At 49.8% G+C, this 18,516-nt stretch overlaps 1 protein-coding gene across 2 annotated transcripts in view; it reads left to right on the forward strand.

Annotated features, from left to right (window-relative positions):
* PLD1 (phospholipase D1) overlaps window positions 1-18,026 on the forward strand; it is a 66,030-nt gene extending 48,004 nt beyond the window's left edge. For both annotated transcript variants that reach the window (XM_052803247.1, XM_052803248.1), the window contains 8 exons: window positions 5,760-5,870; window positions 6,595-6,683; window positions 9,795-9,908; window positions 11,331-11,380; window positions 12,412-12,546; window positions 14,961-15,114; window positions 15,768-15,882; window positions 16,450-18,026. In XM_052803247.1, the coding sequence (XP_052659207.1) occupies window positions 5,760-5,870; window positions 6,595-6,683; window positions 9,795-9,908; window positions 11,331-11,380; window positions 12,412-12,546; window positions 14,961-15,114; window positions 15,768-15,882; window positions 16,450-16,674 (993 nt within the window). In that variant the 3' untranslated portion in view covers window positions 16,675-18,026. The remainder of the gene's footprint in view (window positions 1-5,759; window positions 5,871-6,594; window positions 6,684-9,794; window positions 9,909-11,330; window positions 11,381-12,411; window positions 12,547-14,960; window positions 15,115-15,767; window positions 15,883-16,449) is intronic.
* The last annotated feature ends 490 nt before the right edge of the window (window positions 18,027-18,516 follow it).

An 18,516-nucleotide genomic window follows, 5' to 3' on the forward strand; every position in this document is an offset into this window, starting at 1 on the left:
AGACGGGTAGTGGTCAGCTAGAGCCCAGCATTAAGCGGAGGCTTGGGGCTGTTGCTTTCTGCATTGAATTTCATCTGCATTTTATTATGCAGCTGCTCAGCCCTGTGGGTCCTCTGCAGTTCTGCACAGTCAGCCCACAGCCTCGTTTGTGACAATCATCCTCAGTCATAATTGCCAACATACCGATATTTAAAAACCTGGTTAGCTATATTGAGCGTGTATATTGAATACTACTGTTACCCAGCAGAAACGTGGACTTGTTGAAGAATACAAAGTCAAAATAGTTATGCTGAAGCAGCAAAACAACTGTGTGTCTCTGTGGATGAAAGATGTATGAAATAAGAGCAATTAGACCAAAACCAGGGAAAAATGCGTGCCTTTGCTCTTCGTAAGGAGTGGTCCACCCAGATGACAGCACCGCTTGGGGAAGCTTAGTGTAACGAGATGCATTTTTCTGGGTTTGTGGGTTGCCAGGGCATTGTCTGCTCCTCCCCGCGTGGTGTGAGGGATGGCCAGCACAGGGATCTTGTGTCGTGGGTCTCGGGCGTTTTACATCAGCCTCCAAAACAATGCTCGCAGCTTGTTGAGAAATAGTCTCACTTCGGGCATCATCATGTTTCCCTGTGGCTGTAAATGCCTTCCCGGCTGCGTTCGTGACCCCAGCTTTTTGGGAAATTTTGTTCTCATGGAAGCGAGGGGGCTTGTGTCCCCTGAGCGCGCTCTAACCGTAAGATAAGCCTCAACTTCTAAATCGTGGCGTTTGCTGTAGCAAAAAGTTAAGCTCTACTGATTACAGAACTGGAAGCGGTTCCCAAAGGAGAAACTAAACTGAGCACAGCCTAGGTCTGACTTTCCCTCAGTCCGTACTGCAGAGCTGCTGGCTCAGGGCATCAGCCCGTGGGAGAGGAGGATGAAGCTCAAACGGTGACTGCTAAATGCCGCATACACCAGTGCTGAGCGATGGGTGAGCTGTTTGAAAACTAGCCTTGTCACGGCATTGTTGGGGCATTGCAAATAACTGATACATTCCGGGAAATGAGGGGCTGTTCTCAGCGATGCCATAAACAGCGAAAAGAGAGCAGGTTTGTCTTGTAAATTATTCATTTGAAACTACCTTGCTCATTTCTAATTTATGTCAAATTGCAGCTTTTACAGACCTGTCAGGGTAGCCCAGCCCTGCACATAGCCAGATAAATAAAACTGTATGATATTAGGCTGAAAACATGTTGCCCTGCAATCTACCAGCCTTCCCGGTATGAGGGAAGACTGGGGGAAGAGTGTTTGCAGGGTGCACCCTGCCTGGGTGCAGGTCCCTTGGCCCCAGGCTGCTTCAGCTGATTTATGATCTCTGGGTGATCTCCTTGAGCTCCGAGGCGTGGTTTTGCATGCACGTACTATAATTTTGGCTGTCTCCTCCATAATGTTCACACTGGCCTGGTTTCCATCGATCCCTGCGTGACACAAGTGCCCTGAGCATCCCTGAAGTCCCCGCGACGGGTCGGTGAGCGGCTCAGTCTCTCCTCGATGAAGGTTTCGGATTTGGCTGCTGCAGGAGGTGGGGAGAGGGGAGGACACCCGCAGCCTGGATCTGAACCCCCCTTCCTCCCGGTTGCCTTTTTCTGGAGCTCCCGAGGTGTGCGTCAGGGTGTCCCTGCGTGGCTTCTCCTTTCCTGCAGTCACGGGAACATCAACCTCTTGCCTGTCCCATATGTTGGTTTCGGACCAGAGGGCTGCCGGTGCTCGCGTCTCCTTTCAGTGGTACAGTCCAGCGCAGAAATAAGCAGATACCCTAAAATCTTTCACCAACTTTTATATCTAGAAAAACTAGAGAAATATTGTTGTTGTTCTTGATATTGAATCCTTTGGCTGGCCAACAGCCAAACCGGCGTTATCCCCGTTTTGGTGCTGTATAGGGACTTTACAAGCAGAAGTTACTGCCCCGAGGTACAATCCAGCATCCAGTGACTGTCCTTGGCTGTGGGGTGATTGAAGAAAGTCTGGCTGCCGGTTTTCTTGTTTCTGAGTTTGTTTGCAAATCTGTCTTCAATTGTGGGCAGATCAGAGGAAGGGAATATACAAAGGATCTGTGGGGATTGCAGCGTTGCCGCAGGCCCAAGCCACTGACCTGTCAGCAACAGATTTTGACCTCGTTGTACCATCTGGTTTTGCTCTCCTTTGTCAGAGGAGAGGAGCAGGAAAGTGTTTTCGGGAGGGTGGGGATAGCAGGAGCGGCACTGACGGGCTTTCCCCTGGGCAGGGGGGATGAATGCGGCGTGCGTGGGAAACGATGTGGAGGTACGGGCTGGGAAGGAGGAAAGGAGCCTGTCGGCTCCACGGGTTGGTCAGACGTGGTCTCTCATCCTCTTTCGTTTGAACTTCTGGGCTTTGTTCGCAAGAGCAATGTGATTGCACGTTGATTTTTGCAAGAGTCAAATAGCTGTCTGCCAAAGGCAGTGCCAGGTTTTTTTCCATCTCTCTATTTCCATTCCAGAGTTTGCAGTTATCGGCCAAAGCCAGCACTGCAAAAGATGTGACGTGGTGAGGCAATATCCAGTTCCTGATGTAAACGCAATGAAAATTTAATGCTCTGGCAACGGCTAATGTCCTTACCTCTTTGAAGTCTGCATGAGAGCTTGCATTGTTCAGGATTTATGCGCTAGCCCACAGCAAACATCAAATTTATTACTGTTGTATCGGTGAAAGAAGTTAAAGGGACGACAAGCCTGGCACAGCACTCAGCGCTGCTTTTGAGAGTCTTGAGGGAGAGGAGAAGAAGGAGCATGGAGACACCAGCCCTCGTTCGTAGGGGCTGTGCTGGGCAGCGTGTGGCTTTTTCTCCCCAGCAAAATAGGTTGGGTTTGAACCAGCTCGCTTTAAATACCTTGACAGAAAAGGAGAGATGTCCAGAAGTGCGAGGTGAAACGTCAGCGGTAAGGGAAGGCCTGTGTAGGAAACTTCTAGGTGTGTATTTGTCTTTGAGTGCCACGGCTTCGTTTCATCAAGGTGCGTGCCGCATCCATGCGGTGCTGCCGTCGGTGGCCTTGTCCCGCTGTCTCCTCGCCTGTCTCTGTGGCTGCGGAGCTGCGCCGCAATCAGTGCTGGCCACTGAAGTGGTCCAGGTTAAAAATAACTTTATTTTGAGGAGGTCCAAGCTGGAATACCTTACGCCCGTTCCGCTGCCCCAGCCAGCATCTTCTGACACCTTCCCTCCGCACGTGGATTTGAGGTGGTACCTGACGTGAGCGATTTGGGTGATGCTGAGCCAGCTTTTTAGGACGAGCCGTGACACGTTGTTCTGGGGTGAGGGTAGGGGGATGATGGTCGTGTAACAGCGGGCAGCTTGGTGTGCGGAGGGAGCTGGGGTGCCGGCGTGTGGAGGGGTGAAGAGGAAGGCAGGGAAGGGCAGGTGGGTGATGTGCTGGGAAGCCGAGGTGCTGGAAAGGGATGGTCCTGAGCGATGGTTTTGTTGGGTCAGGCGGCATCGCTGGTTTGGAATAAACTTGTTTCCCAGCAGTAAAGTTGTCTTTCAAAGTGAGGGGCTTTGGTGCTATCAGGCTCCCAATTCAGAAAAGGACGTTTATTCCTCGTTCCCAGCGGTTTCAGCTATTGCTGCTGTAAATGAGGGTAAATGTGGAAGTTACTTTGTTCAGCGCAGGGCTCAGCAGCTGATCTTGAAAAGAGAAGCGGCTCTTTGGAGCGTGGACAAAGTTAACTATCAGAAAAAAAAAAAAAAGGATTAAATATCAGTACTTTGTACACTAGGAAGCTACAATCTGCAGCTTTCTGAAGTGCAATTCCAGACTGCGTTTGCTGGAGGTCCCCAGCCCCCAGGGATGCACTTTGTGGCCCGGCTGCTCATCGCCAGCTGTGCCGGTGAAGGCAGAAGGGCTGCTTTCTGTTTTTCTGTCCTTATTAATGCAAACGGTGGAATTTTGTTCAGAAGCTCTCTCTGCCGTGGTGCTGGGTGGGGTTTCAGCAGTGCCCGGGGCACGTGGGAGCACACAGCCTTGGCTTCGCAAACCAAACGGGTGATTAAAACCCTACGGGCACGAACAGCATCGCCTTGCGGAGGTTGATGCAAGCGAAGGGCGGCTGTTTGGGACCAGCAAAGGCTGTGCTGGCCCTTGCATCCAGGCTAGCAACCTCGCTCAAGCATCTGCGACTGCGACGTTCAGTTCAGGAGGCTGCAGAGTGCTCCCTCCTGTCGGCCAAGTGAGCAGCCAAGTAGGAGAGTTGCGGGATCTCTTTTTTGGTGACCTGCGGGAGAGGGCTCCTTCTGTCCAGGTGGAGGAATTAGCTCAGGAGTCGTGCGCTGCTTAACAGCAATGTCCCTCGGTGCCACCTCCAGAGATGCTGGGGAGACCAGAGGATTGGTTTGGGTCAGGCGTGCAGCACCTGGACCAGAGGGCCAAATCGGTATCTACTAGTATACGGCTGGTAATTAGCCCTCAAAAGTCCTCAGCCGTGCCACGGCCGGCAGCCTGCTTTGATGGTGGATGGTGATGACAAGGTGACAGCAGAGCTCAGGGTCAGGGTATCGGGGATGTCAAGGGGACAGGGAGAGTAACACGGAGCAAAGCAGAAGCTGGACACTGGGAATTAAAAGAAATCCATGGGAGGGATTTCCAGGGCAAAATGTTGTTGAGCCCCGAAAGAGATCAGGATTTTACAGGTACTGACACACACGTTTCACAGATCCTCAGCATTTGGATCTTGTCCTGTGTGTGACTGGCCCTGAGTGCTGGTATAATGATATTGAGATATTTTAAGGCTATTGTTTCACCGGTTTTGTCTTGACAATGTTTAAAGACAGAGGCTAATCATGAGTAATTATTTCCCCTGAGCATGTACCCTGCCAACCCTTAATTAAAAACTACATTTCCATCTAGGAAAATGTCACTCAGGGCATAGCGTGGCTGCTTCTTGACTCAAAGCAGAGAAGTGGGAGATGCCACAGCATCTCCGGCTGTCGGGGATGGGAAGCTGTCTGCTGTGGGCCTTGCTCAGCCTGGTCGAGAGCGTGAACAAAGATTGTTTCTCATAGCGGTTTGGCTCTCTTGCACAAGAACTGCAGGAGACGGGGAGAACGTGCCTCAGGGATCTCGGAGTATCTACTTTAAATGTGGATTTCCAGTAAAAATTAATAAATAAGTGCGGGCAGCTGAACTGCTATGAATTTTAAAAGTCGTATCATCCCAAATCGGATGGCTTGTGCAAGAATTTGGCAGAAGAAATAAATGACCTCGAGTGCTCAGGACGAAGACATGGCCTGCGTTATCAGACCGACCGTATAATTATGTGCTGCCTGTTTGTGGAAAAAATGCATTGCCCCAGCTGGAGACCAGCTTTTAAATACTGCTAGAGAGGAGATCACTGATTGGATGTGCACCCCTAAAGCTTGGAAATTTAGGTGGTTTTAAAAGCAGTTTATCATAAGACCTTAAGCAAGAACGTGCTGCTGGGCTGCTTCTGTCACACCTAAAACTGCTCAGGTGAGAGAGGGCAGTAATGCAGCAACGGGTCAGGGCACTTATGTTTTCAATCAAAACATTATTAAGCATTAATACTATTTTTGAGCATCCTTTCTGCTTATTACAAATGCAGTATAAATTGTGAATGTTGCACGTATTACCTTATTTAGTGAAATCCTGACAGGCGACCGGTGCCGGGGAAGAGCATTGCCTCTTAAATAATTCAGTCGCAATGCTGTGCCGTCCTGGATGGGAGAGAGCTGAAGATGTTAATCTCTTGCTTTCCAGGTGATCCGTTCTGCTGCTGACTGGTCTGCTGGCATTAAATACCACGAGGAGTCCATCCACAACGCCTACGTCGACGTGATAGAAAACAGCAAGCACTACATATATATAGAAGTGAGTGGCAATGAGGGAGAGCAGGAGGGTCCTGATGCTCCGGGCATGGCTCGCAGCCGTCAGGAGGGTACTTCTGCTTCTTGGGGTTCGGTCTTAGTTTTTTATGCATTTAGACACCTGTGGCTGTTAATACAGCATCTGCTCTGCGTTTTTGGGGCTATTTCCATTGACTTCAGTGGTCTTTGGACCAGGTTGATGGGTATGTACCCTGACAGCCTTCTGACCATAAGGTGAAAAAAAGTAGACCCCTCCTTTATAAGCCTCTTTGCAAAATTTTCAGCAACTTTCATGGCCTGTGCAATAGTCTTCCTGTCCCTTCCATGGCTTTGCAGCATCCCCTGTGCGTGCCTGAAGCTCCCACTCACAGGGCTGATCTTGCATCTGTGCAGCCTTGAGCTGCAGGAATCTCCTGTGTTGGAGAGACTCTCAGTGCTGGCTGAATGGAGACGCTTATTCTCCTCTTTTTTTTCTTTTTTTTAGCCTCTTGTTAGGATGTTCTTTATGTGAACTTTCTAAGGAGTGTGATTAATAAGGACTAATTCATTCCCTAAGTGAGCACAGAAACACACATCATATAATAATAATAATAAAAAAAGCATCAATTCAAATGGCACACAAACCCAGCTATCTGTAGTTGCTCTTGGTCTGAAGTGAAGCATACAAAGTTTTTTTTTTGTTCATAGCTGGCAGCGTCTGACAGTAGCTTTGCTTGCTTTTCCTGCAGAACCAGTTTTTTATTAGCTGTGCTGATGACAAAGTTGTCTGGAACAAGATCGGCGATGCGATTGCTCAGAGGATTCTTAAAGCTCACAGGTAACCTGTTCTTAACAAGGGAATGAAAGTCTTCCGGGTGCATTTATATGGTGTGGTGTAAAATAATATCTTAATGGACACAACTGTACAATAGCTTTTCCAACGCAGAACTGATGCGGTCAAACATCTGCTTGCTTTTGCAGCTGTGAGACTCTTTAGTGGTTTCTTTGCAGCCAACGAGTGGTTTTCTGGACTTACCCTGATGCAAATGTATTTTTAACTCTGCAACTTGTTTAAAAGCAAGTCCTTTATACTCCAGTTCAGTGACGCCTTTGCTCCATAGCCAACCAGTCTTGAACTGTGTGGTAAGGCAAGTCAATGGGTGAGAAGGCTGAACTGGGATTTGCGGCTGATTTAAGTTATCTATAGAGAGGATTGGCTTCAAATAGGGGAGGCAAACACATTTCGAGGATGCGACTGCAGGGTTCAGCTATTGTTCGAACAACTTTTTCTGGTGAGTGCCGGAGGGTATTTACAACCTCCAGCCATTGCAAGGAGACCATCGTTTGCTCCTGGATGGATCAAATTCAACCATGGTTTAGACACTCCTTTTACTTCAGCATGCCTAACGCCATGTTAACGTTAATACCACAGGTAGTGTCTTGTCTTTGCTTTGATCCTGGACAGCCTTGCTTAATGTCGCTCCCCTGGAGTCTCTCTTTAAGATACAAGTATGTCATAGTCTACAACTGTATCCTGGTCTTGCTGGGCTGATATACAGAAAACTTTCTAAACTTCTTCCTTTCATCTCTCATGTGCTTTTTCGCCAGGCATGGAGATGTTTCTTGCAGTGATTATTTTTTCCGTGTTGTAGTCATCCAGAGCTATGCAGGGGCTGCTTTCCCAGACGTGCTCTCTCCAGAGTCGCAGAAATTTCTCTCTCTTTCGCACTTGAGCATGGAGATTCCCACTCGGGTAAAGGCAACCAACCCGAGACAGACAGACAGACAGACACCGGGGTATGGGCAATATCTGCAAGGCCACAGGAGCTGCTGTGAAACAGGCTTTGTTCAGAGGCACTGTGGAAAGAGGAGCACAGCTTAAACCGGGAGAGCGTGGGTGTTATCAGCTGTGCCATTAACAACAGGGCAGGGTAACAGGGTGGAGTTGCTGGTAATCTGTGAGTTGCAGTGCATAGCCCAAATAATTGAAATGAGCTAAGGATGAAAAGATGGGGTGGATTTTCTCACCCGGGGTAAATGAGGAGTGGTGCCAGCGCTGCTGGAAATGGCATTGCTGGTGTTTGCATTGCAACCTCGAGGCTCGCAGGCAGTTGGACGTGGCACCTCTGTGCCGGTCGGTGTCCACCTGGAAAGCTCCTCCGGATTGCCTTTCCTGCCTTTGGGAACTGATTGCGCCACCGGCCCTTTGCATCGGTTGCCTGCTTTTAGCGATGCTACTGAGGAAGTGGCAAACGCTCCAGGTAATCTGCTAGGATTTTTCCTCTTACATAAAATTTATATAAAGGGTGGCATTCCATCCAGACATCAAAAAGTCTAGTACCAAAGGGAATTGCACAAATTCTTCAGTGACCCATTTTCAGATGTCATGCTCGCTTCTGTATTACTCCAATTTTATGCCAATAGGGTGCCAGCTTAATGTCAGTGATTCCTAACAGAATATAAGATTGAAATTCTGCACACTCCAGAGTGCGTGGCATTGCCTAAGATTAAAAGTAAATTCAGACCTAAATGGTTTGTATCGTAATGCTTATGTTGCAAATTGACCCAGGAAAACGGATGTTTAATTATAAATTAAGTTCTTCAGTTAAGCTTGTACACTTCTCACTCTTCTAAACTAAATATTTTCTACCGATGTAATTAATAATGTTCTTTTCTTGGTTTCCTCTTTTTTTCATGGGTGGCTCTCTAACTAGTTTAATAAACACTGGGCTTAGACAAACAAGCTGCTTTTGGGGGAATGCTTTTGTTGGTAGATCTTTTTCATGAAACAAATAGGCTTAGTTTCAAAGTCTCTTGCTGTGTACCAGTAAGACCTCATTAACTGTTTCTGAGGTCTGCCGTCAGACTAAACCTAGTTTACAGTGCCTAGCACAGCTATAAAGAAGCACTGGTTGAAATTAAAGAAACACAGGTCCTCACCGTCTCCCTCCCAGCTCAGACGAGACCCCAGTTCTTCACAATTCCAAATCCACAGGCAGGGCTTCCCCGAGGAAGGAATACTTTTAACAAAAACTGCAGACTGGCTTATCTTCAGACTGCTCCCGAAATGGTTTTTCCTGATTAAACTGTGTTTGCCATCTAGTGGCAGCACCCTTCAATGGAGCATCCTCCTCCTCCTCCTCCTCCTCCTCCTCCTCTGGGGTGCAGGGCAAGGGATTGCCAGCACGCAGGGGTGCCTGGAAAGCGCTGGCAGAGCAGATGCATCTGGCTTTTGTCAGCAAAGAAAACCCAAAGGTGGGCTTTAAGAAAAGCCCCAAGCAGTGCCACAGCTGTAGCTTTTGTTCTGAAGGGGATCACAGTTAGGGTATGGTTTAGTTTGGGGGAACTCTGGAACTGAGTTTTTGTGGGTTGGGATATATCAGTGAAATACTTGCCTTCCTTGAATGATCAATGTTTTGCTTGTGCCCTGAGCTTTTTCCACCTTCTGTGATGTTTCTGACTTCTAAAAACCAGGGTGCAGTGGGAATGTCAGGTTAGATTTTGGGTTTCTGCCTGTGATAGCTCTGTGATCTTTGCTGTGCTCTGCCAGGGAGTTGTACGCACCAGTCTGCACCAGTAGCTGTGTGACTGGGCTGTCGGGGTGCTCAAGTGAACTCTTATAGTGGCAGACACAAGCTGCAAAATAATTAGCCTGCCCTTGAACTTCAGTGAAAACGTGTTTCTTTTCTTTTAGCTTCTTTTGTTGTCTGCCGAGAGTAAATTATTCCTTCTCCTCCTGAAGGTTTGAGCACTCGCTGAAGTACTGATGACAGGTGATGAAGACCTGAAACTGGAAATATGTTTCACACTTTGCTCCCTTAAAATTTATGTGGTAGCCTTGGATGGAAACCAAGTCGGGTCAGCACAGGGAAAGTGAAACCGAGGGGACTTCACTTTGTACGAAGCTGTAACATTTGCGGGCTAATATTCCCCCAAACTATGATTTCAGGGAAAACAAGCGTTTCCGAGTATACGTGGTGATCCCGCTGCTGCCTGGGTTTGAAGGAGACATTTCGACGGGCGGAGGGAACGCGCTGCAGGCCATAATGCACTTCAACTACAGGTACCGCAGGCAGCCCCGCTGCCGGAGACCTCCCCGGTCCCGCTGGTGCCGTCAGCGTGGCGTCCCGTCAGATGTCCGCACGGGCAGGGAGCGTCGGGAAAAGGAGAAGAAAACTGTTTGTCTAACTTTCACTTAGTACTTTAGCTCATTTATTTGCTAGCCGTGGGATTTGCGTTAGGCGGTGAGGCGATGCTCGCCGAGCGGGGAATTACGGTGGGTAAAGCCCGGTGCTCTCTGGTGAAATCCCTCTGCCCCGGCGCGGCGGGTCCCCCGATCCCTTACACAAACCCCGGAATTCCTGGCTCCTCAGCCGCTCCCCGCATGCGGCGTAACACTGCCAAGTGCATTCGCTTTCCTTTTAGCTCATCAAATCAGGACTTGCTCGCCCTCCTGTTTGACGGTCATGCTTTTCTTTGGGCACTTACCGCAGCTTTTGCTGCGGTTCCTCCCGGCAGCATCCCCATCGCCGCTGCGGCCGGGGCGGGAGCGCGCAGCCCTGTGGGTTCGTTAGCTGGGCTTTGTCTCCAAAACTGCTTTTTCGGCCGATGCTTTGCCTGGCTCTGCCCATCAGCAACGCTGCCTTCTCCGGTGCGGTTCCCCCGCTCCGGGACGGATGGTTTTGGGGGTCCTTGCGACACCGCAGGTCTCATGGGAAGGACTGAGACGCAGCGGTGCCCAGGTAGCCCGGCGCTGGGAACAGGCTCTAGAGGAAGGCAAAATGGCCCAAGGCAAGCTGGTTTTACTGGAAAGCTGCTGTGTTATGGCATGGCCAGGGCGCAGTCGGTCTGCAGAGACTACTGCTGCCTCCGGAGTGAAATCTCCCTGTCTGCTGGTCTGCAGGAGTCCTACTGCACTTCCAGAAGGACGAGCGGGACGGGAGACACAAGCAGAAGGAAAGCAGCACGTCTCCCTAACCGGGCCCTTCTGCCTGAGCTTTCTTCTGCAAGGGCAACCATAGGTCTTAAGAAATTGCCCGTGGGTTGGTTTTGGGGTTTTTTTTTGAATGAGATGCCGGCTGTGGCTTTTCCAGTTGGGCCATAATCACGCAAACTCCCTGACCTGGTGTTCTGTACATGTTGACTTTTTTTTTCTTGATGGGATTTCACATCCAGACCTGTGGCACAGATGGTAGCAGCCCAGCTTTTGTAACACATTTATCATCATTGTGGTGTGCTCTAGAATGCAAAAATGCTCCCCAGCCCCTATGTGGATTGGTACGAGCTCCTTCAGGAAATGAACAGTCCTTGGTATATCAACAGTCACTGGGGAAAAATGTGTGCTCTGGAAGCACCGTGTTTCTTCTGCCTGCATGGGGTATTTAAAAGGCATCTGTGTTTGCAATTTACCTCGCCTGGTTCTGCTGCAGCATATGCCCTTGCCTTGAGTGGTGGTGGTGCTGACAGCTGCCTACCTTCTTTCCAGGACCATGTGCCGAGGAGAAAACTCAATCCTGGGCCAGCTGAAGACAGAGAGTAAGAGCTTTATTCTTCTCCTCTGTGTTGTTTAGTCTTGGGATGCTGCTGTTCGATGGCTACGTCTATAACACATAAATCAGCTCCTCTAGCTTCTTATTAACGTGGGCTTGCTGTGGCTGAGGGGTTCGGGGGGGGACTGGGACATCTCACAGCAACGTGTGCTAGAGGCTGGTGGGGCTGTGAGCGACCTCCTCCTCTGCCGTCGTCCCGTGGCGAGGTCTGTCGGGTCACGCGAGCCATGGCCCGGCTGTCAGACTTCTGCACTTGGATGCAGCCCGGATCCGGAGGAGGGGAGAGCCCCAGGGAGGAGCACGGCGTGATTGCAGCTGCTCGGGATCATGTTATTTGGAAAATGTCCTGAGCAGGGTCACGCTTCTGGGAGCGAGGAGCCCTCAGCCTCCCCCCGTGAATCCCACCCTGGGTTTGTTTCTGGAAGCTGATGAACGCGGAGAGGAAAAACCTGCCGAAGCAGGACGCTGTTTCGGAGTTGCTTCCTCGCCATGAGGATGCCTGCTTGAATTTGCTCTGCTGGGAATCAGAGCACCGTGAAAACCCACGTGTCAAATACTAGGGGCGTACATAATGCCTCATTCGTTCTAGGTCTTTGTGTAAATCTGAACTGCAGACAAGTACATTAGGATGTGTTTTCCGTACTGGACATGGACAAAACACCTGCTTCAGCCTCCTTTCTGCAGCATCTGCAGAACAGTCGTATGGTCCAGTTATTTTAAGATGCTCGGATCAGTGGTGAAAACTTGCGTGCTGCACAAGGGAGATTGGGGTCATTTCTCACCAAAGTGGAAGTATCTGAGCAGGCAGTGGATCAGGGCAGCGCAGAGAGCCCACGAGCAGCTTTTAAAGCCTATTTTTAAGGAAACTGATTTCCATTATCTGTTTGTTTATTATTTTTTTAAAATGTCAAGAAGTGAACTGTTATTCATATGGGTCTTTTATAGAAAGAGGGTCTTTTCTCTTTCTTCTCTCTTCCACCTCCCTCATCCCATCGGTTTTGTTCTCTTAATTTTCAGTTGGAGATAAGTGGATAAACTACATCTCGTTCTGTGGACTTCGAACATATGCAGAGCTGGAAGGAAAACTAGTCACAGAGCTCATCTACGTTCACAGCAAACTGCTTATTGCTGATGACAACACAGTTATAATCGGTGAGCGGGGGGCTTGCGGGAAGGGTTTGGACCACTCAATTATATCTGGATTAGTCCTTTTGCTTCTCTGGCCTGTACTCAGTGCAGGCTGCGGTGCCGTGTGCTTTTCTGTGTTGTGATTTCTTTCCTGTGAAATATTTTGCTGTTTAAAAAAAACAACAAAAAACCAAACTCATAAATTCATCAGGAGGGTAGGTAGGAGGGAGGAAAGGATTTGGAGGGCTGTCATTTAATTTGTTTTTCTAAAATGGTTTTAAATCTCTGTGTAACAGTGAAGAGAATCCCAGTGCAGGGAATATTGTCCATCTGTCTTGTATCAAACTCCGCTCTAGCAGGAAGACTTGTGAGACTTGTCATCTGTTCCTTAAAGAACAGAATGTGCCGTAAAATTTGGAAGGCTTGGACAACATGTGTCATTTATCAGCTCCATTTCCTAAGAATGGGGAAATATGTTATAACAAGTAATAGATACCATTTCATCCGTTTCTGTTACCATATTTATTATGAGATCATGAAGCAAAGACAACAGACTTCAGGCTCAGAGTTCTACATCGCAGCAGAAAAGCAGAATTTTAGCCTGTTTCTTTAAAGAAACCCTTTTTGATCTGCTAAATCAGCAACGAAAACTTTGCCAAAGAATAACTTAATACTAGATTTTGCAAGACTCAAAATACTCCCCTCCTTCAAAGCAGCAGTTCAGCCTGTAGTCTCGGATGACCTGTGGTTAGGTTTGCTCCTCTGTTACCCTCTCAGGGGTCAGATCCTGTCTCCAGTACGCAGAGCAGCCCGAAGGTGGTTTTAATATCACAGCAGGAGCAGTGTCGTTGCAACTGTGATGGTCTGGGGGCCTGAGACAGATCTTAATTTCTATTTTCTATACCTGTGAGCCTGAGGACAGATTTTTATGCAGCGTGTGCATCCGTGCTGGCTGGTGAGGTGATAGGGAGCCACTGTCATCCCTTTTCTACCCAAGAAAGAGATGGTGCGTGGAAATAAAATGCTAACGGGGCCATTGTGCAGGAGAGGGAGGTGAAAGGACGGAGAGGGGCTTGGCTCGTTTTTCCTCTGGAGGCGTTAGCTCCCTTTGAGTTAATTCAGTCACTGGGAAGGCTAAATGGCTAACTAGTGCCTGGGAGTCTCTTACAGGGCCGGGAGCTGCGTCTGGAGATTTTTTTGTTGTTGTTTGGTCCCTTCTGTGGGTTAATGACCTGATGACTGCTATTGCTGGCTGCATCTTGCTGTTCCCTTGGAGCTGCGGTGTCCCCCATCCCTTGCCTTCTGAGGGCTGTGTGGGCCAGAGAAACCCTTTTGGGGGATAAAGGCTCAGCTGGTCTCGAGCAGCGCTGCGGGCGTCAGACCCTGCGTGGCACAAGCAGGCTGGGGAGCTCCCACCGCCGTGCACAGTCAGGGCTGGAGCTGCCACGTTGAGCCCGAGCGCACCCAAACCCTTACAGGAGTGGGTGCGTTTTGGAGAGGAACCCCCCCCAAAAAAGGCACAGCCAGAGCTGCACAGTAGAAATGCAACGGGGGGAACGTCTGCTGCCCTCCAGCAGCTTTGTTGGGGACCGAAGCGGTTAATTCCCAGGGTGCGAGCAAGGAGCTGGACGCAGGACACCCGTGGGTCCCACCGCCGGGGAAGGTGTCCCCCCCGCACCCCTCTGGAAAGCACCCCTCTCCTTTTGGGGGTTCGGCTTTTATGCAGCCTGCAGTAGTGCTGCAGCGAGCACAGGGCAAGGAGCGGAGCAGAAACATCTCCCATGGTCGGAAGGTCCCCCGGAGCTCTGGGGTCTGCTGCTGCGTTAGCAGGGACGGTGCCTGAGCTCTTGCGTCTGCGGACACAAAAGCCTGGTCCTGGCAGGATGGGAGGGTCTGGGTGTTGGTTACCCACAGCGAGGAGACGATGTCCTTCTGCCTAGATCGCCCTCCCGAAAACCCCTACCTTCCAAATGCAAATGAAAAACTTCCCCTGTTCTTACCTCTACTGAAGGTAAGAGCGGATTTACCCATGGAGCCCATCCTGCGTCAGGTAACTTGGTATCCAAACCAAATGCAGTTGAGGCCTTTGAAAGCTGTGGCATCCTTCAGCAAAAGCGTCTGGGAAGTTACAGAGAGAGTAAACTTTTGAAAATGTTAGCCTGGGCTTGGCTGTGATTTAACCTTCCAAGCCTGGAGCTTTTGAAGCCTGCAAAAATGAGGGTGGATTTTTTTCCCTCCCCCAAATCCTGGCTCTCAGGGTTTGTGTTTCCATAAGGAAGCTCTCCGGTCAGGGTTTTACCCAGCGAAGCCACAGATGGTCCCGCGTGGAGATGAGGGATGCAGAGGGCCCGGGGGGTGGTGGGTGGTGATGGAGGGCACGCAGGAGCATCTCGCGCGGCGGTGGTGCATCGCCGGTGCTTCGTTTTCCCCTTTGCCAGGCTCTGCCAACATCAACGACCGCAGCATGCTGGGGAAGCGGGACAGCGAGATGGCCATCATCGTGCAGGACACCGAGACCGTCCCCTCCGTGATGGACGGGGAGGACTACAGCGCTGGGAAGTTCGCCCAATCCCTCCGGCTGCGGTGCTTCAGGTGGGATGCACGGGGCTGGGCGAGCGCGGGCAGCGAGCGGGGATGCAGGCAGGGCTTGCTCAGGCTTACGCCTGCCCGGAGCCTTTCAAACCAGCGGGGCTGCGGCTGCCTGCTCAGGTTTAGCGTTGCCTGCCCTCAATTTAGCCCAGAGTTTTGCTGCTGTTCCATTGGCGTTAGCCTTTCTCACGCCGCTCCTGTCCTCAGCTCGGCAGCTTGACTTACAAATAGTTTTGCTCCAGGATTTCGCTAGGCGAGCTCATAAACAAGACAGTGATATTTTGCCTCCAGATCCTGTTTTCACACTCTCTCAATTTTGGATGGCGGTGTCTCTAATGGAAGTTTCCTCACTTGGAGCAGCCATCTGGCCCACAACACGGCCGTTTTTTCGTTAAGACCTTTTTCTTTTTCCTTTTTTTTTTTTTTCCCCCCAACCCTGTTTCCCATCTGGACAGTTATTGCACAGAAAAAAAAAAAAAGAGAAACTTGGGCAACATTGAGGCTGACAGACTATTGCAGGGAATGGGAGCAGGAGGGCGCTGGGAGCACGCAGGGTTTGGCAAGTCCCAAGGAAACTTTTCCTCCCCTACATTTCTCAAGAGGGGGAGTGCCCAGTGCTTCAGCCTCCGTGAGCATCAATCCCTTTGTCTTCTCAGGGTTGTCCTTGGCGGCTCCGATCTCAGTCCAGAGCATCAGGATCCCGTCTGTGACAAGTTCTTCAAGGAGGTGTGGATTTCTACGGCAGCCCGCAATGCCACCATCTTCGACAAGGTGAGGGACACGGTGCCTTTCTCCTCCCTCCTTCCCACGTGGCAGCAGCAGATGCCGACGGGAGAAGCAGCGCGGGGAAAGCAAGGGCAGCAGGTCCAGCTCCTGGGGTTGGACCTTCAGAGGTGCTTTGAAGGAACGAGTAGCGTCAGATGGAAGAGCTGTGAAAAAGAAACTGGAATTCGTGCATCCTCAAAGTGAGACAGCGGTCCAGGAGGGCAGCAGTTCTGATTTCTCCTTATTTTTTGTATCAGATATAGCTGCGGTGAATGGCTGTGGTGACTTAGTGTTTTTAGCTGGCTGTAGCGTAACTGGAGTAGAATCAAATTTTACTTCTGGTTTCTAATGAGCTTTTGCAGTGAACAGAAAAAGCCCTGGAGCTTCCCCTCTGCCTGCTCCAGCCGTATCACAGATAGGCACGTACGTCTTCCCTCCCCATTCTTCAGGCTCTTAATTAAGTCACTCCCATCCCGGGGAATTTGTATTAGATGTTTTGGTCTTTCTTGGGAGCTCTGCATTGCAGTATTTCCCCGGCACTGACACGCCACTTCTTGTTTCTGTTTTGATCAGGTTTTTCGGTGCCTTCCCAGTGACCAGGTGAATAATTTAACCCAACTGCGTGATTTCATCAACAAGCCCAAATTAGCGAACGATGATCCTGCGAAAGCTGCAGAAGAATTAAAAAAGATTCGTGGGTTTTTAGTACAATTCCCCTTTCGTTTTCTGGAGGAAGAGTACTTGCTTCCCTCCGTTGGAACAAAGGAGTCCATGGTACCCATGGAGGTTTGGACTTAAGAAGATGCAGACTGCTTTACGTTTTAAAGCCTGGTCCTCTAGAGACGAGCTGATGAACGATACGGGATTTCAGAAAGCTTTTTATTGCTAAGGGAGGCAAAAAAGATCTCCACCAAGCTAATGTGCCTTTCTTAGGGATTTTGGTGGAGGAACTTGAAGCAAATTGACACTAGCAAAGGAGGGGAGCAGAAAGACTTGGAAATTATGGCAAATGAGAAGTTTAACCTCTGAAGGAGTTACTGCTTAAGGCATGTTCTGAGCACCTAAAGGATGCAGGCCACTTCCTAGGACAGAAAACAAATTCCAATCGATGTTGTTCCTACTGCCAGCTGTATATTGTGGTTGCGTACGTACTGTGATCCTGCTGTGGCTGCGCAGGAGCCGTGGGCTGTGTGTACTTCTAAGGCTTTTGGGTATCGGCACCTTGGCTCGCTGGAATCCCCCCGTCTCACCTCTTTAGTTGCTCTGGCGCTGCAGGGAAGTGCTGCTTGGTGCTGCCTTGGGCTGTCCTACAGCTAGCCCAGTGTAGGTATTTCACTTCATAAATGGAAACGGACTAACAATCTTGTATCAGAATCAGCATTTTGGTTTCTTCTCCCCTCTGGGGGGAAAAAAAAAAAACCCCAACAGACTGTTTCTACCATAGCTAGAGCAATCAGCAATCCTCATGCAGCGCGGCACTGCCTAGGTCTTGGCAAAGAGCAGCCTCGATGGAGCCGGAGTGCTGGACGTCACTGGAGTTTGCTGGCCTTTACAGAAACGCAGCACGTCAGTTTGTTCAAACTGCATGAAGGCCCTCTCCAGGAGAGGATCAAAGTTTAAACTCAAGCCTTAGATCTCCAGAGCTTAAGGAAAGCAAGGCACTGCATGTGACAGGACAGAAACTTAAAAGCCAGCATGGGCCAAACGAAGCCCTGCGCTCCAGGTCCTCCATTCGTGCATTTCTATTGCAGTACATAGGTAGAACTTTCTTTCCATCTCTTTCCTCCCTGTTTAAAAGAAGTGAAAGGCCGTTAAGCTAGAGCTGACGCCATGCGCAAACTAAGCGGACGTGTCGCTTCGTAGTTTGGGGTGAATGCAAGGGGGACGGGGAGCAGTTAGCAAAGCTTTGTCTCTGGTCTACTTTGTTATCAGACCAGCCACAATCTTGAGCTCAGTCATGCAGGACGTGTCTTCCCAAGCACAGGTAAAACTCAGCACGCTCAGTCCTGTTTTCCGTTTCTGTAAGGCAGTTTCCAAAGCTGTTTTGCATCTCACTGTGCAGCGAAGCAGCAATTCGATTCAGCATCCCTGGGCAGAACACTACCACTCCTGGGTCGGGACCTCGCGTGGTGGGTGCTGTCCTGGGTCTTCGTCCGGGGGGATCCCTTCGCTAGCTGGGTTTAACCCTGTGCCCAACTCTCCTTAGTCAAAAGACCAGGTGAACTGGTATTTACTTTAGTTCACAAGCAAGTTGTTTTTTTTTTTCTCCTTTTCTGGCTCTTCCAACAGTCTCACCTGTTTTAATTGGAAAAGAATCACACTGGTTGCCTAGCTATCCCCAAAACATAGCTGGCACCACATTTTAGCTCATTGCCTTCTGCGTCTTCAGACCTGTAAATAGGCACCAGGTACTTCTGTACCTGCTGCATCACCTGAGTAAGTAACAACCCCAGACATTCCTCCAGGGCAGCCCGAGTCTCAGCCCCTTCCTACAGTTTTCACTGTTTTAAGCTCGTGTTTTGTAGATGCAGTTGCCAATTAGACTCCTTTCTGGTTGGTACATCTGTGGTCTGGTTAGCCTGTTGGAAGTGCTTGTGCAGCATTTTATGTGATGACCTTTGGTCCAGGGGGTTGATGCTT

The sequence above is a fragment of the Harpia harpyja genome, chromosome 12 (genome assembly GCF_026419915.1).
Source record: "Harpia harpyja isolate bHarHar1 chromosome 12, bHarHar1 primary haplotype, whole genome shotgun sequence".
NCBI lineage: Eukaryota > Metazoa > Chordata > Aves > Accipitriformes > Accipitridae > Harpia > Harpia harpyja.